Genomic DNA, 26,049 nt, shown 5'->3' with positions numbered 1-26,049 from the left:
TGAGGCCCCTATACAAAAAAAAAATATTAATGTGTATAATGTGTTCCAGGGTGAAGTAACCAGCCGACATCATACCAAAAATGATGAAGAAATAAAAAGTAAACTATTAACTAATCCAGTAATAAATATTTTGAGTTTCTGACAAAATTTAAATTATTTAAAAAAGTAGTAAAATGTCTAAACACATTTTTGAAATGATAATCGGTAGGTAATTGAATATTTTTAGCTAATCAAACCCTCAGAGTAATAAAAACCATATTATCACAGGTTAGATAAAATTTCATTTAATCTGTGATATCACAGTGTAAGACCTGGTAAATGGGCAAAACAGTACCATGTTATGTAGTTATAAAGAATTGATGAACATAATATTATATGATAATATAATCACTAATTAATGAATGCGTAACTAAAAAAATTACAATTAATCAAAATCTATAGGTACTGCAGGGTACACACTGCATGATTTTTCTTTTTTATCCTGGCATGATTTTGTTGGTGGCACAGTCTGCCTGGGGGGGGGGGGGGCGCAGTGCCATCCGGCCTCTCCTGTAAACACTCCTATGTATATAAACACCTACCTTATATGTCTTACTTGTCTTTACCTATACTGCTATACCTGCGTGGCTACACGTGAAAGTGAATTTGGATTAACAGTACGACGATGGACTGTACGACACTCTAATTAAGTAGGTATTGTCTGTACTCAATAGTATATGACTACTAAATTCCTGCAATATATTACCTTAGGTAGGAACTACCTGCTGTGGCTGATTTTATTTATTACAGAAGTTAGGAAAGGGTGGCAGGGTTAAATTTAATTTTTTACTAAATACCCTTATTCATAATTAGGTATAATATTCTACTTTTTACTATAAAAACCTCAGCCTGCTTATAATAAATTAAATGAGATTTAAAAAAAATTAATTTCACTAAAGTAATATGGATAGGTATGTATGTATTATTTTATATATTTAATCATATCAAAATCTAAATTTCTTTTCTTCGTGGATACAAATGTGCAACGAATGTAGACAACTATAATGATCATGAGTCATGACCCATATACCACCACCATACAGTGCCATTAGGTACAACGTTCAACTTTAGTAACTTTACATGCAACAATTATTATTATTAAATCAATTCACATCTAATGTTAAATACATTTTGTTCAGTATAAATGCATAATTTAATATTATAATTTCTCAATATGCATCAGATTGTCAAAATTATAGTGAGTACCTACTTACTTACAATGTACATCTAAAATAATATAGGTTATAGGCGTGTTCAGACTTTGGTGGCTGAAGGGTCACAACAAATTTTTAAATTGTGAGACCTATTTTTTTTTTGAGACATGAAGAAACATTAATTTTTTATATTGCAAAATTCACAATGGTGGGAATATTTTTTAATTATGATCAAAAAGTATAAACATTGTCAAAACAATAAAAATAATTTTTTCCCATACATTTTACCTGGTAAACAACATACAAATTGTAAGACTATTAATAACTAATCATTAATAAATAATTTGAGTTTCCGACAAAATTTAAATAATTTTAACAAGTCGTAAAATATCTAAACACATTTTTGAAATGATAATCGGTAATTGGATATTTTCAGTTGATAAAACAATATTATCACCTGTTAGATAAAATTGTAGGTATTTAATCTGTGATATCACAGCGCAAGACCTGGTATATGGGCACAAGAGTACCATTGCATGTTATGTAGTTATAAAGAATTGATGAATATAATATTATAATGATCATATAATCACTAATTAATAAATGCGTAGGTAACTAAAAAAATTACAATTGATCAAAATCTATAGGTACTGCAGGAGGGTACACACGACTTTTTTTTTATCCTGACATGATTTTGTTGGAGGCACAGTCTGCCGGAGGGGCCAGTGCCTACCCGGCCCCTCCCGTGAACACGCCTATGATATAGGTACCTATACTATTTCTACCTCATATTGAGTGTTATATAAAATCATAATAAATAAATAATATAGAAGGATTTTATCAATTCTCGACGGTTAGTGTAATAACATAGTAATTTATTGATTTTCTGTAAAATATCTGTATTAACCTAATGTGGTCACGCATCTGGGGTCCAACTAGTATTCATAATAGCTTATGGCCTTCGTCTACGCCGTCAGAAGGAACGGGTGACCGAAAAAGGGATCTGATGAGTGATGACCAATACAAAGATAGTCCTGGAAAAGCAGAACCCTTTATTTAAGCCGCCTACCACTATCTAGCCAGCGTGATCGAATCATCACATCCACAGTGCACGCGTATCAACCACTTCAGCTACAACCCGTTTTTGAATACTGAATTCTATACGAGTGACAACAGGACTTCTTTACGAGCAGTAATCAGTGAGTTTTCTTTTTCGATTCACGAATTTTGAGTACATTTTTAGTATCACCTAATCCAGAAACCTACTACATCACACAACCGATTTATTCAAACTATATTTACGAGTATATATGTATATAATATATTATATTTTAACTATAATTATAATTATAACTTATAAGATCGACATTTTTAAATAACTACTTGTATAAAATATATTAATTTTATTATTAGTATATAATATTAGATTGGCGCTTACCTATTTCAGGGGTGGCTCCAGGGGGGCCCTAGGACTTTCCCACATTTTTGATTTTAACTTCTCCGAAAATTGAAGTATAACAATTTTTCAATACTCTTTTTTAATATGACATTTTAAGGAATTTGGGGGATAATATCAAAAATGTGAGAAAGTCGATTTCAAGTAGACTTGACGAAAAATTCAAATCTGTTTTCAGAATTCTTATCGCTTCATTAGATCAATTGGTATGTTTGGCAAAAAACACGTCTAAATACTATGTCACGCGTGTGTTCGACAAAAACAGAAAATCACGGTATCGATTATCGAATCCCCTTAATTTATAAGTTATAAAACAATACGCCATTTTCGTCTGAAGTACCTACCTACTTAGTACCTACCCCATTATTGGTCAAATATAAATAATAATAATATTATATTATTGTATAAACAATTTCGATTTCGATGGCTTTCGGGTTTGTAACTCTTTTTTTTTTACGAAACCTTTGCGAAGCATCGGAATCAAATCGTATTCAAAAACAATTTTTTTTATATAATATTATATTATACTAACCGCCCTCTTCATCTCCTATAGTGTGTGTATATATTTACACGGTGTATTATTATTGCTTTGACAGCTATATTATGTTACACGCCGCGGTTGCACTTGCGATAATGCTTTGTTTTGTTAAACGTTAATTAATAATCAGTAATGAGTCGGAACAATAACCGTCGTCGTAGTAGTAACACTATATTATTATACATCTGTAACTGCTTATGTAAAATTTATATATATATAAAGAGCGTCGGCCATTTTTGCAATTAATTTCTCACAATTAATATTAATATCACAGGTTATAATAGTATTGCGGCGGTGTTAGGGGCTTCTCGCGGCCGACGTGTTTGCTATAATTAGTAATTACGATACTCACAATATTATTATATATCATTATATCATTACGGGGACAATTTATATACCTAGTGTAAGGTAATTGTTTTTGTTTTTTTCCCTGTGACAAACGCGAAATGAGTCCGCATATACTATATACTGGTAAATTAGCGCTCGTTATTTTTCCACCTGACCACCGAACGACGACGACGAGGTGCTTATTACTATAATATAGTATATACCTGCTGTGTTTCATAGGTCGTTGGCCGTTTCCATCGCGCGTGCTTCCCTTTTTTTTTGCCTTTCGAGTCCGTCAAAGTGATATCTAACTATATTATTTACTAGATATATGTCAATTTGTGTACAGGGTCTTAAATAACGTCTTGTCATCTCGTTAGTATACACTAGTTACCTTGGGTAGTTCGTAATTATTTACCGGTTGCCTCCCGGCTCCCATATTGAATTAAGTACTTATTAAATATTAAATAGATGAATATTATACGTCATAAGATGTATCGTGTTATAAAAAATTAAGTTTACAGTAATGTATAATATTTAATACAATATAATTAGGTAGGTAGTCAATAAAAAAACATTTGGTAATTTAATGAAAATTATAAATATTTTATTATAATTATTCTTACCTATACAATATTTATACAATATTTCAATCGTTTTAAGATTTTAAAAACCAACTTATAAATTTATTACTTGTCCATTGGGGGGCAACTAGTACTAGACCCTATATTTTTGCTAACGATAAAATTTAGGGAGGCAAATCGTATTTAGTCGGGAAGAAATGTGTACATATTTCAAAAAAATTATTAGAAATAAAGTTACCGACGGTCGACGGGGATAGACACAGTGAGACAGTGCGAGATATCCTGTTTAATGTAGCTTGTAACTACACAGTTATATCATATCATATGGATGGCTATATCTATAATATTCAGGCCACTCAGCGCTTAAATAGTTATATTGTTATTTGTTATATAATATACTACACTATATGACGTATACTGTATAGTAAATACTAAATATATATAGTGTTATGTCGATAAAAATCCCGTAATTATTGTGTGCTGCCTTGGAAAAAAAACGGATCAGAAAGAGGGGAAAAATGCAGGAAATCAAAATGATGCTAGGAAAAAATTTAATAATAAATAATAATATAATATATAGTATATAAAGTCTCGTGTTATGTACAACTACCGTCTGTCCAATTATTTCGATGCGATCAGTCGATCTCAATTATTATCATACGATACGTAACGCACCATGGCTATACACATTACAATTTTCAATATAGGTATAACATACCTACACAACAATAACGATTAATATAACGGATTAATAACGGACGCAGTGGATTTAGCTGCATGTTGCATCGTTGCCTCCAATATAAAACGGACAGCAGTGCCGTGACATTGCACACTCCAGTCGGATACCACACACACATGCAACATTGTGGAAGTAATGTGCACGCGGACTTGCATCGGATCGTCTCTTTGTCACCGTGTGTGTGTATACTGTATATCATATTATATAGGTATATTATATAAATATTATATCGTCTGCTTTTGGATCTATCCCCAAAACAGGGCCTTCCTATATTTTTTTATCGCGTACCTACACAATAGTGAATAGACCATGGCTAATAACAGCCCATGAGTAATGATTATATACGTTGAGTATATAGGCAAGTCGCATTATAAGTTTTAATTGTAAGCAAGTAGAAAAGAATTATCACTACAGTAATTACTAATTATCACTAATAGCGATTTCTATGCTTGAATTTGGAAACAAAATATGTGGCAATAATGATAATACGACGAGCGCCGCCAGTGCTACAGTTTAAAAACCATTGTTGCACAACTTGCACACTTCACGGTTTAGTATATACTACCTATATATTATGTAAAAGTAAGACCACTTTGTTCATGGTGCATTTTAATTGTGATTTGCGGCTCTTAAAGTATTGGTAGAGGCTCCCGGAGTATGATGTTTACTACTGAAAATAAATTGAGATCGCTAAGTTCAATTAGGCAGATTATCGAAATTTGACATATTTTAACACATGGGTAAATGGGTTATTACTTATTAGGTACTAAAATGTTAATCAATGTGTAAATCATTATAATATAACGAATAACGATTGTCGATTACTAATCGTTATATTATGGTGTGCATGATTATTTTTGATAGTAAAAATAATAACAATTCAATTAGATTAAATTTAATTGTAGGTACTATACCAACACATTAAAATGATTCTCTCGATCTCAATAGAAATCTAAAAAAGTAATACAACAAATCAAAAATGTAATTGGTGGCTTTTATATTGTATTAGCTATAATATTTTTAAAAAATAATACATATGAAATTCTATAAGTCGTAAAACAATTTTTCAAAATTTAAACTTACATATGAAAATAATTTATAATCATATAAAAATGAAAAAAGCCATTATAAAATAAAATTTGGTATATTATTATATTCAATAAGACATAATGAAACAGATTTTTGCAATAACGAACACGAAGCATCGAATACTTACTATAGCTCTCACTAGAAAAAAAATGCAAGTTCATTGAAATCCCATACATAAAGTTTTATATTTTTATGTTTATGGTAAACGTGTGTAGATAAGTATTCAAGTAGAGTTACGCATATGATATATTTTGATATGTGCTCGCAGTGACTGACGACCGTATAAATAAGTCGTGCCTGGACGGGTGTTAACGGTGAAATGAAAACGTATTACAATAATTAATAAGACAATTTGAGATCGTGCAACTTAATGTTATATTTTATTTTAATAATAATACATGCACACGAGTTCACGAATCACGATACACGTTGACGGACCATCGCATGCCATCCAAGTTTATCAATCGAGAGAAATACGGTGATTTATTGCCTCCAGATAATCGCGTGAACTTTGAACTTCGGGAGCATAATTAACGTAATAAGTAGTAATAAGTAATAACGTTTGAACGTAAAAAATATCGTCTTAATAATAACGATAATTATTTACCCATGTAGGTTTATAGATCAGCGTGGGGCCTGTACCTATATATTATTATATATTTATTATACGTGAGATAATTTACTATATAGGTACTAATATTTATAATCAATGGAAAGACGTAACTATATATACTATACCTACAGTGGCGTACTTAGATTTTGTTATGGAGGAGGGGGTACTTATTTTTATTAAAATATTTATATACCTATTACCTAATATTGTTATTCAAATATATAGTTACTATAATATAATATTATTTATAATATATAAATGTATGTTATATAGTTCTCTACATATAATATAAAATATAATACGTATACTAATGAATATATTATATAGATTAATGAATAATGATTATGTACCTTGTACCTATTATATATAACTATTAACTATACAAGATGTATAATCAATTTACAATTATTTTATCCTATACCCATATTCAATAGGCTATAGCTTCATTCTTCGAGGCAAATTTTTCTGAGTTACTAATGTCCCACAGAGAATCCTTCTTTTCGTTTAACATATTCTACAAAGCTATTAAGTTAATTTTATTTTTATTTTCCCATAATATTACTTTTTAATATTTCTGTATAGGTTATAAATAGGGCTAGGAAAATAAAGGACTAAAAACCTACAATTAAAGGAATTAAAAAATTGCCAATAATGCTACAAAAAAAAGCATTTTAACCAAGAAAATGCAACTAAAAAAGACTTGAATATTTTTAAGTTTAGCTGAAAAATATTTTTAATATCAAAAAACAATTTATTAAACACATTTTTATATGTTCACACTAAGTAATTCTTAGAACAACTAAGCACAATTTATAAATATTGAAAAAAATAAATTAAAAACCGTTTTATTAAATGTCGATAAATGTTAACGTATTACGTAACCACTACTCCCACTCGGTAATCACTTTGACAAAATCTAAGAATCTATTTTCAGAAATATTTTTCGATAAAGCGATAATATTTCACTACGAAATCACGAAATAAGTATATATAATAATACAATTAAAATAAATTAATAAATAATAATTTAGATAAATATGTATATAAATGTACTAAAAATGTTAAATATGCGTATAATTAACAAAAATTAATTAAAAAGCTAATAAACTGACAAAAAAGTACCAAAAAAGCATTTATTTACGAATATCATTAGAAAATGCAAAAAAAGCAAAATCAAAATTGCATATTTGAATTCTGTGATGAATGAATCGAATTTTGTTTTTGATTAGCTATGTCCTGTAGAACTATGAAAGAAAATGTAAATGCTACAAAATCCTAGCCCTAGTTATAAATGTATTAAATAAACCGAAAACATTAAAAACTATCAGGTTAAAAAAATTGGAAACGAAAATTTGACTAATGCAATTATTTGAATATTTACTACTATTTAGTCCCTAATTTCCAATTTTTTTTTATCTATAAAATATGATTTTATTTTAGGTACTACAGTTGTTGAAGTAATATTATTGTAAATATACATAAAGTTAAATTTTAACAATACAAATAAATAAGACGACGATGAAGTATTAATATTGTATTTTATCTTAACTTATAAACTATAGTAATAGTACCCTATATAGTTTAATTTGCATACATTTTAGTTTTATTACCTAACTTTATTCTATATAAAATAGTATTTATTTTAGATTCTGAGCGGAGCGAGGGTGCTATTGTTTTTACAATGGTGTTTATTTTTTTTTCTTTTTCTTTTTATATCCTGTATACAAAATTTCTTCCAGAAGGAGTGTTTCGATTTCAACATATAGTACCTTATTTTTTAGCAAATTGGATCAAGATGGTACTTTAGAGAGGTCATTTTTCGATTTTCTCAATAGTTATTTAATGCCACTGGAAAAACCACCGAAAAATTACGAAAAAAAGCTAAAAATGGGATTTTAATTTCTAACGCTTTGTCTATCACCATAGAAACGAATAAAAAATTGTAATATTTTAATATTAGTTCAACTTGATCACCTACATGATAAAATAAATAATAACAATATAAAATATCCAGACTGACAAACCGTCTCCGCTCAGAATCGTTTTTCTTATACAATGATATTATATCATTGAATTCAAATGTAATACAACCATTATACAATGACCCACTTGTAATCTACTGTACAGCAGAACGACATCCACTTACCTGCTTTTTAATTTTTAGAAAACATTTTAGTTTTTGAGAACATTTGTGGAGTTTCACTGAGTACTTAAAGGTCCCTCGTCGGGTAGGTACTCAGCACACATCTTCATAATGCAATATCATATAATATACTATACTTATAAGTTACAACGAATATCATTTAAAAACTTATTCGGCCGCTTTAAGTTCCGTAAAACAAATATAATACGGTTACTTGCGTACGGTATTGGAGTCTACCTATGTATATGGTACATATATTACTATTTACTATATTATACACTTATACTGCTTGGTTAGTCGTGCCTACACGGCTACACCGTGTTGTAGAATATTTATATTTATATAATAATGTAGTCCCCGTTCTTCAAAAAGTGTTACCATTAGGTAGCTTCTTCAACTCCAACCTTTCGAGCGATTTTTTTGTATAGGTACATCTCTACATTACACACCTAATATTATTGTAAAAATAAAACTTACATACCTACTTTCTCGTATTGTATATTCTCTAATATATACCTATGTAAAAAAAAATATATAGTGGTAATGCACTACAATAGATAGGTATCACAAAAGATAGACCTATACCTAATATAGTATACTTAGGACCTAGGTACTTAATTTTAATTATAATATCGATGTATCGTACCTAATTATGATGTTATTACTTATTAAGTTATTCAATTGTTATCTATGCCGTTAACACAGGAGAATCATTATTTATCAAGTTGTTTATTAGTTATTAGAAACTCTTGCGCGTTATTATTATTCATTATTATACACATCTTATAATGTGTATTAAATATTAATATAATATGTATGCACAATAAAAACACGAATTTGAATAAACTCGATAAGGCTGATCGTCGGTATAATAATTATTACTCTCCGATAACAGTACATAGTTTATATATATGTATATGATACAAACCCATTAATAATGTAATATTATATTAATGTGTTATTGTGATGAGCAAGTCGACGACAGCGGTACACGGCGTTCGGACGAAAAAATATGATTTAGATAAGTGAGCGAGTGTTTGGAGAAGACTTCTCGTCGTCATACACAATATTCGAGTGTGTATCTATAATGTTTTGTGTGTGCATAGGCCGATTGTGTGTACGCGCCACGCGAAACGATAATATTATTATAATAAGTATGCCAGGCCGGCAGAAACGTGATCGTTTACCGTTTATTAGGTGTTATAATATTGTATTATAATATATCTCTTAAGTTTTGGTATAGAACAAAATATTAAAATATTAAAACATAAATACGATTTCTGACAGCCGCTGTCCCGCTAACGTTTTTCTCGCGTTGCTCGATACGTCGCCGCAGAAGCCGATAACGGACGTATATACCTATTATTGTCGTTGTATATAATATATAATATACTTATATAATTATTAATTGGTGAGTAGCGCATCATTTATTCGCATGTAATATACACACAATCATAAGAGTAGGCCACACAGATATTTTATCGATTGGGTAGTCATAAATAATATCAATATTAACGTTTTAACTTTTAACTTGAGCTCTATTTCGGGTTCCCGATGACTATTCAGGTAGGGCCAATGGGCCAAGGCCCAAGGGTTTTTTTTGGGGGGAGCCCATCAAAATCCTCAGAACCCCTTAAGTTGAATATATTAATACAAAATAAAAATAATTAATAAAAGTAATACTATTATAAGTATTGTATTATAATTTTCTTATGCAGTTTATTTATTTGAAGTTGAGATACTGAATCACTTAAACAGCCGTGACCTGACATTTTTGAAAGTTTCATATAAAACAAAACGTTAGTCATAGTTTCAAAAATGGTAATGGGCCTGGTTCTTGTTATATTAACATGGTTAACTTGTGGACCGAGGTATCATGTAATATTATATTTTAACAATTTCAGGTTTCAAAGGTTTCTTTTACAAGAAAAATTAATAACAATGTTCGTTACCTATTTTGGAACAATAATATATCAATGGTGTCAAAACTTATGAAATTAATACATTACCTATATTCTATTATTTACAATTAATGCTTATTTTAAATTAAGTTGTGTAATTTTGTTTGATGTTGTTTATTGTTTATATTATAATTGATAGTATGTAGATCAGACTAGATCTGGTTGTAGTGCTGCTTCCCCTATTGTGGACTGTGGTATCAGGTGTGCGGTGTTTGATTCTTATAACCATATAGTCATATTTTCCACATTCTGTTATTATATGATTAATCGTAAAATCAACTCCACAATCCACAGAATAACATATGGCCATTATGGGTGTATCATTTTAGTGTGTTGTGAAATTGTGCCCTATTTATAATAGTTTCGTCTTTCTTTTTAGAGCTGGGTTTTACTGTATTTGAATGCTGATTTTTATTGAACATGGTTTTGTTTTTTTGGTTTTTTCAATGCTTTTTCCATTTAAGATTTAGGACTTGATGTATTTGTTTCTTTTTGTCCATATAATATGTGAATAGCTTTTTGATCGGCTTTTTCGTTGCCATTAATGTATTATATTACACTTTTATTGTTATTTGTTGTGCGTGTTAACACCTAATAACATCTATTACCCGCATATTCGTGAACGTTTTGCATAATATGATAAATAATAATATAAACTATACGAGTGTGGTGTAGGACTCAGGTTATATTATTAATTCGTCCAAGATGGGAAGTGGGATGGCGTTTAACACACAAAAAAACAGTACATACACTGTCACACCTGTTTTATGTGCTAAACGCTTTACCCGTTTCTGTCTAACTACGAGTAGGTACTTACGCCAATATTTACATAAAATATAATATATATATTGATAAATACACATATATTTATATTATACTATGTTAAAGGGACGAGTAACAAATTATTATATGCAGCTATGCAGAGAACGTACACAAGGTGGGTTTTTTTGGTGAGCCCCCCACCCTATCACAATCCCCCGTATTAACCCTCCCACGAAATGTTTAAAAAAAAGTTTTCTTGACATGGCCATTGACATGTACGATTAATCAGTTAGTTAATTAAAAAATATCCCACTCTCACGGAACTATTAACGTGCTTATAAGCACTGTAATCGTGTAATATGATGTTATGACTTATAAGTTACAAATTATGTATATAAAACGGATACGTGAGATTATATTGACCTCAAAATTTAACTTGATCGTTCAATAATAAGAAAAATAAATCAAATGTATCAATATTAGGTATATTGATTAAATTCAAATTTATGACAAAGCAGATAGCAAAAAGATTTATGATCTAATTATTTTCCACTGATCACTTTGCTGAACAAAATAACAACCATTTTTTTTACTAAATCTAGAAAATGGATTACAGATTTGGCAAAACTTATTACATATTTAAAATTTAAATGTATCTAACCTAACTATTTATAAATTGTATTATAATTTATATTTCTCTCTCGGTTTTCGTTCTAAATTTGTGTGTATGGCGTATGTGTGTACAAATATTTCGTGATGTAGCTTGTATTTATATTTAGCTACTTACATAATGTAGTTATAATCCATATCATTACATAATTACGTTTTTGTATAGATTTTGTTCAGCCCACCGATATTTTCCCGGTACTAGGTAGTTTGCAGGACCAATCCGAGCCTGGGTGGTGATTGCATAATATTAATATTTTCTATTATCGTCCTGATCGATGTTGTATTAATAGGTATATTAAACTGTACAGGCCCATAATATCGTACCTATTATCATATTATTATATTTGTTATTATGTCTAAATATATGTCATATTATCTTACCAGAAATCACATACGATTTTCAACGAATTGTTATTTACCTACGAATCCCGTTCGTTTTTGTTTTGAGTAACATTTATTTTATATACCTGCGATCAGTATATCTAAAACATACCTGGATAAATAACGTATATACTATTAACTATATGCCTCAGGATAGTGCGTGCTACATAAGCATAATGTACAGATATTCATATTTTTAATCAGTATTCAAATAACTGTTCACGTTTTAAAGTATAGACAGGTAGTTAGTGGAGTAATATTGTATGGACGTATAGTTATATGAGTACCTAAATTAGCATGTATTGATGATCATAACAGTCAACAGGTAGTTCAGTAATGGATTGCAAAATTTAAGTAGTAATAGTTCCAGATAATACTACAAATACACATAAAAACAATATTGTAATAATTATAATGCAATTATTAAATAGCTTAGAGACAGTTGATGATCGGGATTAAAATTACTTTCGTATAAAAATATAAAATATGAAAATTTAAAATTTTTTTATGTTTTACATAGTAGGTTAGGTTAGGTAGTTCTTCATTGTTTCAATACTTACATCTCTAATAATAGTCAATAGGTATGATAGTAATAATTTATATGCATCAATTTAGTAATTGTTGCATATTATTGTATTAAATAAATAATAAAATTACTGTAGTTGAGCGGTTCTACTAATGATGAATTAATATTTTATAAGAAATACTTTCTTTTTCAATTGAATTTACTAATTTAATATGTGCTGTTATATTTAATATAATATATTATAATTTGTGAAGGGTCAATATTCAATAATATACTAATTAGAGAATAAATATCTATAAAATTGTATGTGTAGAGATCGTCGATTATTTATTTAATAGTATAGTAATACATTTTTTATAATTATATGTAAGAAAACATGTTATCAGGATGCATTTGACAGTTATACCTCCCGCTGTACATTCTAATTATTTGGTTTAGTAGATATCCGTTACGTCTGAATATTTAAAAACAAATATAATGTCAGTGACGTATACTGTTAAGGTTTTGTATTTTTCCCTCCGTGTGCGTAACAATAGAAGGGCAGCAATCTCTGGTTCAGACAAAAAGGGTGGACATTATTAATTTCCTCTAGGGCAAGTTAAAAACGGATTTAATATTCCAATTTTACAAAAACTTATAAAGGTGTTACCTCAATTTCAAGTATCAATGTATCATTTACATGAAATAATAACAAATAAATAATATTAATTTTGTATAATATTTCAGGAAAGGATCTAAAATGAAGCCGAGAAAAAGACATTATTCACGGTACGATCAATTGTTTAAACATAAATATAATATTGAGTTATGTAATATTACATCCTTGTATAGATAGGTAGATTGTAAACATAAAAATAAAGTTTTATTCAAGTGCTTTATTTCTATTAAGAACCATTTCTAATATTTATTTTATTTGTATTTGATATATTTTTCAATTTACCCACATTTTTACGAATCCTAATTGTATTATTTAAAATATGTACTTATAATAATATTATGCATTTATAAACAATGTACACTAATAATTTTTTATATAAAAATGTTCAAACATTTATAAATATAAATTAATCCTTAATTTGAAAGTTAGATAAAAATATATTTTGGAAAAATCATATTTTCATAATTATTGTTATCAATAAGTATTTTAAGGAATTTAAAAATTCCAAAGTATAAATAAAATAAAACATTGGAGTTATGAAATACACAACAATAATTATTCACAAGTTTATCATAATGATTGTAATATGCCTTACTATAATAGACCTTATAAAATATTATAGAGTGACTGTTTTAATGCATCGCATAGATTACAATCTTCAACATTATTCAAATGGTTCCTAATATTTTTTCCTTCATTGGTTTCTGGTGTATATATATATGTACAATTGAAATCGTTCTAACAAATGACGTAAACACTTGTCGTCAGCCAATGGTAAGGCTCGATCACGTCGCGCAAAACCACCCCCTAGAATATCTCGCATAAGAGATTCTTTAGGACTATTGGATCTGATACTTACAAGTGTCAGTTGTACGTTGCACTTATTTCGTAAAACCTTAGCTTCTGACAAAATTTAACTAGTCATATAATGGCTAGAAATTCGGATTTTGCTTCTTATTGTAATAATCTGTTAAACGATCATAGTGATTTAATGAATTTCGATAACCTGAGTCATGACAGTCCCATGGAACAGCTTGTTTATTATGATTTACAACCTGTATCTGAAAATGTTAAGGAGTAAGTAGTTGAATATCACTAAAAAATCAATGTTTTGTAAATAATTTAAAAAGAAAAATAATACAACATTTTTAGAAGTTCATACAACATACAAAACAGTACCCGACTGGCTTCCTCTACTGCTGACCTAAGTATGGATTTGAGTGGAGATGAACATTACAAAAACAAAAGGAAAGCATCTACACAGTAAGTACTGATAATGTAGCTATATAAATATTCACCATCTTAAAAGACAAAATGATTTTTCAATGTTTATATGTAAGTATTAACGTAGGTATATAACTTTAAATATAATTTTAAACTTAAATTAATCCATTATTCTGTAACTATACAATATTTCATTAATATTTAATTGTTATAAAAATTTAAAATCGTAAAAACGTCATTAAATTTTCAATTGATTGGATTTGTCTCATTAAATGTTCTAAAACCAGTATTTGAACTAAACATGAACTTAAAAAAATGTAAATTTGTTATATTTATACTTATTTTGTTACATGAATTAGTTTTATAAATTAAATATAAAATAAAATAGTTGTATTTATTACAAATACAAGTGATACTTATTATACCAACCTACTTGCATAGGCACATTGTTTATGTGAGCAATGAGCTTATTGGTATACATTTACTGTGGTTAGTGATATATAAACTACTGATTTGATAATATTGTTGTTATTAACCTGAATAAAAATTAATGTTTTAAATTAATATCATCATTATTAAGTAAGAACTTTTAATTTATGTTATGCATTACAATATATTATATTGATACATTAAATTTAGATTATAGATCAGTTAAAATAAGATAGGTAATCCAAATTGAATAATTTTATTATTCGTTCATTTAAAATAAAATAATTGATACAATCTTTTAATAATATTGTTCTATTAATTGGAAATTGTGCCTACAAAAGAAGTACAATTTTTTGATAAATGGTTATATAAACTTGATTTAATCTAAAATAATTTTTAAAACAATTATATTTATTTTAAATTTAATTAATGTAAAGAACAGATTTAATTTTTAAGTACTTATGTGATTTATAATTAGTAATTGTAAACATACATCTAAGTACTTACTATGTTAAAAAAAATTAAAAAATAAATTAAAAACAAACGTTTTGGTTATCGGAACATTATTAGTGTATTAATTATATTTTTCTACAAATCTAAGAACTAAGGCACCTACTATTTAAGCTTAGTAAAGTAAATTTTGATTTTAATTCATACATTTTTTTTTAAAATTATTGATACCATGTTATTTGTTTTCGTTTTTTTTATGTTTATATAGTGGTAGCGATTTTGATGATGACAACAATGATGATTCAAGGTCTGTTCGAAATGACAATAACAAAAAGTAATGTGTAAATTTCACTTAAAAATATTATGCCTGGGATTTTTCTTTCATAAAGCTATGCGAATTACATTTTAAATAAGAATCTTCAAGTAGGTAGACTATATCATTTTTAAATATAGGTGCTTGTTTGATTTTGTTTAAATATTTTTGTGACACAAATGCACAGTCATCATTACATTGAAATTTAAAGATCACCTATCAGTTATCACGTCTTTTACACCATTATTTTATATAAATATTTTCATATTATAAAATTCACTACTTTCCTGTCTTTCGGTATATTTTGTCAATTTGTTTTAATTTTTTCAGTGATCACATATCGTATTGTATTGTGAAGTCTACAGACTGTAAATACAAATAAATATATGTTCATTTCACCCTTATGCTAAAAAATTAGGATTAGCTTATATACAATAAGTAGGTAATGTTAATTTATATATGTATATTGACAGCATATGATTTAAGTACATTAGTTTATAAATGAACAGTTAACTAGCATATATATTTCTTCATTGTAGACATAATCACAGTGAAATTGAGAAACGTAGAAGAGATAAGATGAACTCGTATATTACCGAGCTAGCTAGTATGATACCAATGTGTCATACTATGCCACGAAAGTTAGATAAACTGTCTGTACTCAGGATGGCCGTGCAACATATGAAGACAATTCGAAGCAACGTTAATTCATACACTGAAGGTCATTATAAACCTTCATTTTTATCTGATCAAGATTTGAAAACTTTAATCACACACGTAAGTTTATTTATTAGAAGTTTTAGGATGACCGTTTTTCCCCCAAAAGTATTCAAATGGGACGATTTTTGTCCAGTGGTTACTAAAAATAGTCTAGTTTTAATCCCGTTATCTCCATATTTATTATGTGTGCTTAAAAGAAAAAACCTGTACAAGAAACATAATTAATATATACTATTGGATTATATAAAAAAAAAAAATACTGTAATTGGAATTTACTTCCGTAATAAAGAAAATATAATTATATTATTATTATTGAAAGTTGAAACCAATGTAAGAACCGGTCTTTGTATAATGAGCCTTGGGTTCCGACGAACAATAAATTGTAAGCAATGAGTATGATACATTGAGATTTGGGACATGTATTGACGTATTGCACGGCGTAATAATGATACCACACGATCCAACAACTCACGCCTTATCTAACGAGAAAACATTATTTCAACAACTTCAAATTTGTATAGTATTTTACATCTTTGAAGGGATTTTTTTTTAATTAAGCCAAAACTGTTGCTTTATCAATTATTAGATTCCGAAAAGAGCGATGAATGTATTGATTTTAAAATTATGCGTTTTTGTTCTCTCAGATGTACATAACGTTTTGGGGCAGTAAAAGTGCTTTGATTTTCTACTTCAGCATCTTTTTTGGAAGGAAAGTAAAACTAGTTGGTACTTTTTTTTCAGTGGGGGAGATAGGCGAGGACAAGTAAAAAAAGTCCAGTAATTTTCAAAAGCGTCGGAAAAAATTAAAAAAAAATTTTAAAAAAACGGGAGTCTTTTAAGTTATAGGTTTCTTTAGTTTTTGATCGATTTTATTTTTGTTGCAACTCAAAAATGAATAACTGTAGATACTTTTTATTTTCATCAAATGTTTATAAGACCATTTCCCATACATGATAAAATTTTCAAAATATTTTGACTCTTTTTGAGCAATTTATAGACTGAAGACATTTTCGGTTTTAATTACATTTTTAAAATTATTTTGAGTTGGAAATTTATAAAAATGTTTATTTTTTTATCTAAGATTTGAAAATGTAATATACTTACAAGATTCCCCATAAGTTTTTCTACTTTAACAAAAAAAAAAGTTCACTGGAAGTCACAATATTTTCTTATGATCGTTTTTATATCACATTTTTACGACATTGGACATTCAACCGTTAAGCGTTAATTATCGATTTCTAATCGAATGATTTTCTTATTTTGTTGTTATTCAAAAACGAATAACTATAGATACTTGAAATTATCACTAAATGTAAATATATTATTTTAATTTTACTATACACGGTATAATGTTTTAAATATTATTTCTCTTTTTGAGTTATTTATAGACATTTGAAATTTTTTTCTATATATATTGATGAAATAATTTTGTCTGTGGGCCATATAGCTTAACAATTTACAAGGTATATGTTATATGTATAGGTAAGGTTATACAAGGTTCCAGGTTCCTTATAAGTTGCTATAATACCAGTTAATTATAGGTTATAATGTAAATAGGTATTTGTCTTATTTATAGGTACCAACTTTAAAATATTAGTTTAATATATAAGTTAGTTATAACTATAGGTACTCAGTGGCGTCATTTGAGGAGGGGACTGGGGCATTTGCCTCTGTCTAGTATTTACATCAACCTTAAGTCAACACATTTATCACACGATTATGCTAAATTCGTACAATGTGGGTAGAGTGACGACCGTACCGTACCGCTTATAGTTTAATACTTAAGTTAAAACATTTCAATACCAATATATTTCAGGCCGCTGAAGGTTTTGTTCTCGCTGTAAGTTGTGATCATGGGAAGATACTTTATACATCGAAATCCGTGACTCAGGTTCTGAACTATATGCCAGTAAGTACCTATGCAATTTTAAAAATATCATATAAATTTAATATTAATTGTTGAATAATACAGGAAGACTTGGTTGGAAATAATGTTTTTGATTATATCCATCCGAAAGATGTAGCTAAAGTAAAGGAACAACTTTCCTGTTCAGACTTTGGCCCTAGAGATAAATATATCAATGCAAATAGTAAGTTTAAATGTTAATATAAATATTATAGGTATAACAGGCGGTAATTTTTTTTTGCAACAGCAATGTTACCTGCCCGTGCTGAAATGATGAATACATTGTCAAAAATGTGTAGTGGAGCTAGGAGATCATTCTTTTGTCGAATGAAGTGTAAAGTATATGATATAAAAGAAGAAGCAGACACGACTACAGGATCAAAGTACACTCAATCAGGTATACAAATACGTTATATATTTCATCACTGTGTATTCAATAGTAGGTAAAATAGTAATAAGGATCGGTACCATAGTTTGAATTAATAACAAAATTATGATTTGATTATTGAAAATACCAGTTTTTTTTTTAACAAAGTGTACCTAATAAGATACTTTTGAAGAATTGTGTCTATATCTTTAGATAGACGATATAATGTAATCCAGTGTACTGGTTACTTAAAACCCTGGACACAGATAAATGAATGTGAGGATGTATCTGGGAAGAGTTTGGGATTAGACGAAGATAATGATGGTAATGGTGTTGGAGGGGATTCTGGATCTCCAAAAAATACATCGTGTCTGGTAGCCGTTGGTAGAATTATTAATAATTTGGCTTCCTCTTCACTTTTATCGGACATAGTAAAACCACCATGTTTTACCTCAAAACACACAATTGATGGAAAATTTCTGTCCGTCGATCAAAGGTAAACCGTTCATAATTAATTATGGTCAACTTTTATTGTATGCTTAAGCACTCGATACTGTTACAGGGTGACATATATTGTTGGGTTTTTACCTCAAGAATTATTAGGTACTAGTATGTATGAATACTTTCATCAAGATGATATTGCTAGACTTGTAAATATCCACAAAGCAACACTTCAAGAGTGTAAGCCAAAAGATACAGAGGTAATTTGCATGTAAAAGTTAATTCCTAAGGTATTGAATTTCAAAAATTAAAATAATATTTATTTACTATAGATTTATAAATTCCGGGCTAAAAACAAAACATTTGTAAACTTACGGAGTTCATGGAAAAGTTTTCGAAATCCTTGGACTAAAGATATAGAATTTATTGTTGCTAATAACATTTTGACTAGGTATCAACTGTTATTATAAATTGAATGTTGCTTTTAAATTTAACGCTGACTTTTTTTTCTTAGGACAGATTTCAAACCCGATAGCAGCAACAAATCAGAATGTTCTTCACAAGGACAATCTCAAAATAACCATGATAGTTTTACAGACCAGCAATTATCAAAAAGCCAACAGCAGCTGGGTAATAGAGAAATACAAAATTTGATTACTTCACATATAGAAGCAAATAAAATCGGAAGACACATTGTTGATACTACTTTGGATGTAAAGAAGGCAATGTGTGATACCGACAGTTCTCCTCCAAACTCTCTAAAGGATACAATAGAAAAAGTGAGTATTTATCGAAGCTTAAAAATAGTTTTATTCCTTTTTATACCTAATTATTTGTATTCGACAAAAATAATGATGCAATAATATTTGTGGGAGGGACTTAAATATGAAGTTATGGTGATTGTAGGTTTGTGGAATTACTCTTGAGTTATTAAGCTAAAACCAAATTGTTTTTTTACAATACTAGACTTTTAAGATGATATACCTACAATTTAATTTACTTCAAACGACAAACAGTTAGGACTTCAAAATTGTGCAGCAGCTTAATTCTAATTACGCACATAATCATACATTTACATTATAGTACCATTATACAACCTTTTAGGCAAGTAAAAGTGCTTGGATTTTCTTCAACAGTATCTTTTCTGATAGGAAAGTGAGTCTAGTTGGTACTTTGGGGGAGTCAGAAGTAAAAATTTTCCAGTGGTTTTCAAAAGCGACGTGAAAAACAAAAAAAAAAACGGGAATTTTTACGCAAAATCTGTTTTCGATAAAATCGATTTTGGCTTTTAGTGCAACTCTAAAACAAATGACCGTAGGTATATAAAATTTTTACCGAGTGTTTATATTAGCATTTTCTATACACGATAAAATTTTGAAAATAATTTGACTCTTTTTGAGCTTTTTATGGATATTGTCAGTTTTAAATTTTTTTAGTTTTTTTTTCTATAAATATCAATATAGTCTTATCTGTTGGGCCAAAAAGTGTAAAAATTTAATACAAGGCTCCTGATATATTGTTACAATAGCAGTTGAAAAATATTAAAAATACATAGGCACAATTTTGTTCTATAAGCATTTAAATTCAAATATTGACAAAATACGTAAAAATGACGAAAATGTGCAAATTATTTTGTAGTTAAAAATTTATAAAATGTTCAACTTTTGTATCTAAGAATTAAAAATTTAAAACAAGATTCCACGTAAGTAATTAATTCTGTTACCAAAAAATCTAAAAAATACATTTACACAGTTTATTTTTATTGTCATTTTAAGTTCAAGTTTGGACGAAATTACATATTAAAAACCTAGAATAACTGTTTTAGTTATTTTGTTGTGATTGTATAATATTATTCGTGGGTATACTTGAAACTTCTAAAGTATACTATTATATGTCTATAATAGTATCACGGTTTGTTGTTGATGTATAATGCGTTATAAGTACCTAATAGATATTGTGATATGATTGATTTGGAATTTATTATAGGTACCTATTATAGGTCAATTTTTTTTTTATTACCATAGACTATATAATATTATGTCTTATACCTAGACTGACATACCGTCTCCGCTCAGAATCGTTTTTCTTATACAATGATATTATATCATTGAATTCAAATTTAATACCGTCCATTATACAGTGACCCACTTGTAACCTACTGTACAGCAAAGTGACATCCACTTGCCCACTTTTTTAAATTTTATATAAATAAATTATACAAATAAATAAATAAGTTCTACAATCTACATTCTACATTGATAATCAAATATTTAATATGAAAAGGTTGGGTTAAATTACATGTGAAATAATTTAATATTGCTTAAAATATATATTCATATCCGTGACATATACAAGGGAGGACGTAATGGTCAGACGGGGGTCTTTCGTCTTTGGACTTTGGAGTGGATAATCTTCCATATTGTGTTTGATATGAATTTTCAATCAATTCAAATTATATTTATTGTTCCTTATTGCTAAATATTTTACTATTTAAATAAAAAGTTTTGAGTGGGTAGTGGATTTTCCAATTTTCCCCTCCATTTAGTTATGTAATTTTCTTTTTTTGATCCCCCCTTTAAGAAATCATGTCTACGTCACTGATTCACACTAAAATATATTGAATACATTAAACAAATAATAGTTACTCTCAATATTCACAAATTTACTATTTATTTTTTGTTGTAATTTATAAAATACTCGGAAACACCGATGTTATATATAATTGGTTAATGTTAAATAATTGGCATTTTAAGCATATTGCTACCAACGGGATTATTCTAATTATTACAATTTAAACAAGCCAGTAGCCAGACGGCGTATTTCAGACTTGAAATTTCAGAAGGAACAAAATGTAGAAAATAATAAAAACTCGTTCAGTAAAAGTTAGGCACTTAAGCGTAGTATGTCGTATGTGAGAGAGTTTTTCTATTAATTATAACATTTTTATAAGTGTCCACTGTTTCCAGGAGTCCAAAAATGACAGTTTACAGTTCCTGAGTTCACCGCTGGCGATGCTCAACGAACCAGGCACGTTGTCGAGTAGTGGTGGCGACGGTGGCAGTGGCAATACAGATTCATCGTACACCGCGATCCAGGACAGCGTGAATCTGTTGAACTCGACCAATACCAATAGTATTCAAACTTCAACCGCACTCCACTTTCGAATTTTAGTAAAATCCACATACTTTTAATTCCAGATGACTCGGAGACCATGCTCGGTGAAATAATGACATCGTCCCCACAACAGTTATCTAATTTAGGAACTAACGACGAAGCCGCTATGGCTGTCATTATGAGTCTCTTGGAAGCCGACGCCGGACTAGGTGGACCTGTTGATTTTTCCGGGTTACCATGGCCTCTGCCGTAACGCGTATAATAATGGTAACGATCCATACTATTTATAATTAATAATAATAATGTTTAAAATAAATGTTGAGTTGATTAAAATTAGTCGAGTCAATAGCGAAATAATGACTAATTATTAATTAATTAGCCTGTAAAATTAAAAATCTATTTTTTAAGAAAGAAAACAACAATATATTTTATTTTATTTTATTAATTTATAACACTTTTTGTTGAATGTGTTTAAAATAGAGTAGAAAGAATATTTAATGAGGAGAATTTGAGTTAAAAATACCAGAAAAGTATTTATATTACAAAATACAAGTGTGGACAAAATGGAATTGTCCCAATTTACATTTTACATCTTACATAGGTTTCCCCTATATAATATTTATTGTATTGATAGAATACAAATCACAAATGTACAATAATTATATAAACACAATTAAAATGTAATATTGTTTGAAATTGTATATTGTGAGATTGGGTATTGGTCGGTAATCCCGGCATGTTATCTTAAAAAAAAGAATATCACATAGTGTTCACATTTAATAAATCAATAGGTACCTATAGTAAATAGTATTTTTTTATAGGTAGGTACTGAATAATAATAAAAAAAATTATCAATACACAATATGAAATCTATACTTAAGTATGATATTGCTTATTTTATCATTTTTAAGGGGGCTTTAACTTTATATAAATTATGTTAGTATATGTTATATTATTGGATAGAAGAATGGTGAATATTATCGTTATGTGCAGAAAACTAAGTAGAAGGAAGAGAAATCAAAGGAAATTGGGGAGTTGTATAAGATAATATACTCGGGTAAGACTAGTATGACGAATGGAGTGAGTAGTTAGTGTACATGTAGATGAAAAGAAAGAGGTTACGAGGGAAAGTGATTGAGTAATAATTTTTCTAAAATTAATTATGAAGAATAAGTATTGTTAAATGAAGTAGGTGTATAAGCTTCATATGTAGAATGATTTTTGTCTCAAATTAATTGTTTTATGTGAAGACGATAGAATTAAATAGGTGCAATTAATATTGCAAAATAATTTCAGGAAAAAATGTATTAACATGCATAGATGTCATAGAGTGGTGGTGTACCGGAAGGATAAAGAACAAGAGAAAAGTTGGAACAAGCAATGGAAGAACACGGAGGAAAATATAAATTTAGTCTGAATTAGATGTGGATGGATGAAGTGGAGAGAAGTGTCAGATATTTTGTGTGACAACAGAGGATGCCACTGAGATCAACATGTAAATTTTATAAAATACAGTTTGTGAGGTAACTATTTATTAAGGGTAGGAGTGATATCAATTATAAACAAAATATGGTAGATATAGTTTGATTACATTATGGGAAAATGTGACTTAGAGGCAATGCGAGTGGCGGTGGAAATGTAGAATGAAAGAGGAAAAGACCGAAGAAGAAGTGGACAAACAAAATAGAGAAAGATATGCAAATAGCTGGTGTTTGTAAAAGAGTGGTTGGGAACAGAGCCCTGTGGAGGTGTAATCCAAGGATGACCGATCCAATATTGTTGCGAGAAAAGGGCGGAGAAGAAGGAGGATAGTAATAAAAAGAAGAAGAGAATATTTTTATTTATAAAAACGATGTATGTATTATTTATATTTATTTAATAATTTACTTTAAAATAAAAATCTTTAAATTATAATTTAAAGTACCTTGTACCTAGCTGACGAGAGTGATTTTAGTTTATTTAATAAGTACTTTAGTAAATAATTTCAAGTATTTTTCAGTTTTATAATTTAAGTAATGTCTGACGAATAATTAATAATAAATTATAAACTATTTTACAAAATGGTATACCGTCAAGAATGATTGATTAAATCAACGTTTCATGTGTCTTTTGATGGACACAATATATTTAATATATTCATTATTGAGTGTTTAAAGAGAAAATAGTTTTTATCGTTATTTTATAAATATTTTACTGAATAATATTTTAAATTTTTTTGTGCAGATTCAATCAATTGATTAGTTTTTCGTGCAGCTGAATGTAGTATTATTTTTTCATATTATTCAATAATTAGCTATCTATGTTAATTATTTACATTGTATAAAAATCGATTTTGAGAAAAGTAACTTAGAAGATTTGTTTTTAGCTAATTGTATATTATATTAAGACCTATGTTATCTTTCTGTTAATAATACATACAGGAGTTAGTAAAAATCTAGGAACTCGAAATTATAAAATAAGTACAAGAGAACGTTTATACACATTACCTACTTATTGATTTATGTTTTTATTATTATCTTTTATTAGATTTGTAAATTGTAAACGTGTGTTTATGTTTTTTTTGTAATTTTATTTTATTCAAATGTTTTATTTGTTGGATCATTTAAATTTATCAATTGACTGTAGTATAATTGTTAATACTCATCCAAGATATTATTTTAATTAAATTTTCCTTTTTATATGTTTTATTCATTTATTTTAGATTTTTAGTGGAGCGATGAATGTATTGATTTTACAACGATGTGTGTTTTTTTTGACAATAGTAGTTAAAAAATATTAAAAAAATATATAGTCATAATTTTTTTTATAAGCATTTAAAGTTCGATTTTTGACAACATTTATCAAGTTTTAAATTTTAAAATGATAAACTTTTATAGCTAAGGATTAAAAATGTCAAACACAATAGGTTATTCTGTATATATAAAAATGTAAAAACACTTTTTTTTTATAGTTATTTTATGTTCAAATTTAGACGAATGTACATATTAAATAACCAAGAATAACGATTTTAGTTAGTTTGTTGTAAATTGTAATTTTATAATATTAATCCAAATTACCGACTACCGTATTAATAATAAGTAATAACAATAGGTGTAAACTTAATATAAAATATCCACACTGACAAATCGTCTCCGCTCAGAATCGTTTTTCGTACCTATACTACAGTGATATTATATCATAGAATTCAAATTTAATACCATCCATTATACAGTGACCCACTTGAAACCTACTGTACAGCAGATCGACATACTTTTTAGATTCTGAGTGGAACGATGAATGTATTGATTTTACAATGATGTGTGTTTTTTTTTTTTTTTGTGTCTGTGTACACGATAAGTAGTCGAAATAATGCTACGATTTTCAACTTCAGTATCTTGTTCGATCAGAAAGTGAATCTCGTTGGTGCATTGAGGGGGTCAAAATTTAAATTTCCCAGTAGTTTTTCA

At 28.3% G+C, this 26,049-nt stretch overlaps 1 protein-coding gene across 7 annotated transcripts; it reads left to right on the top strand.

Moving 5' to 3' along the window:
• Positions 1-2,125: 2,125 nt before the first annotated feature.
• On the top strand, positions 2,126-25,283 carry cyc (cycle). Of its 7 annotated transcripts, none has more exons than XM_016807679.2 (16): positions 2,126-2,392; positions 13,708-13,749; positions 14,624-14,716; positions 14,792-14,902; positions 16,011-16,076; positions 16,595-16,832; positions 18,592-18,684; positions 18,748-18,865; positions 18,929-19,078; positions 19,262-19,544; positions 19,611-19,749; positions 19,822-19,940; positions 20,004-20,268; positions 22,456-22,621; positions 22,687-22,870; positions 24,827-25,283. In XM_016807679.2, the coding sequence occupies exons 2-15, from the start codon at positions 13,721-13,723 to the stop codon at positions 22,854-22,856; spliced, it is 2,040 nt and encodes a 679-aa protein (XP_016663168.1). In that variant the 5' UTR covers positions 2,126-2,392; positions 13,708-13,720; the 3' UTR covers positions 22,857-22,870; positions 24,827-25,283.
• Positions 25,284-26,049: the final 766 nt, after the last annotated feature.

Source organism: Acyrthosiphon pisum, chromosome A1 (assembly GCF_005508785.2).
Source record: "Acyrthosiphon pisum isolate AL4f chromosome A1, pea_aphid_22Mar2018_4r6ur, whole genome shotgun sequence".
Taxonomy (NCBI): Eukaryota; Metazoa; Arthropoda; class Insecta; order Hemiptera; family Aphididae; genus Acyrthosiphon; species Acyrthosiphon pisum.
Note: the sequence above shows the minus strand (reverse complement) of the source record. Positions and strands in the feature narration are given on the sequence as shown.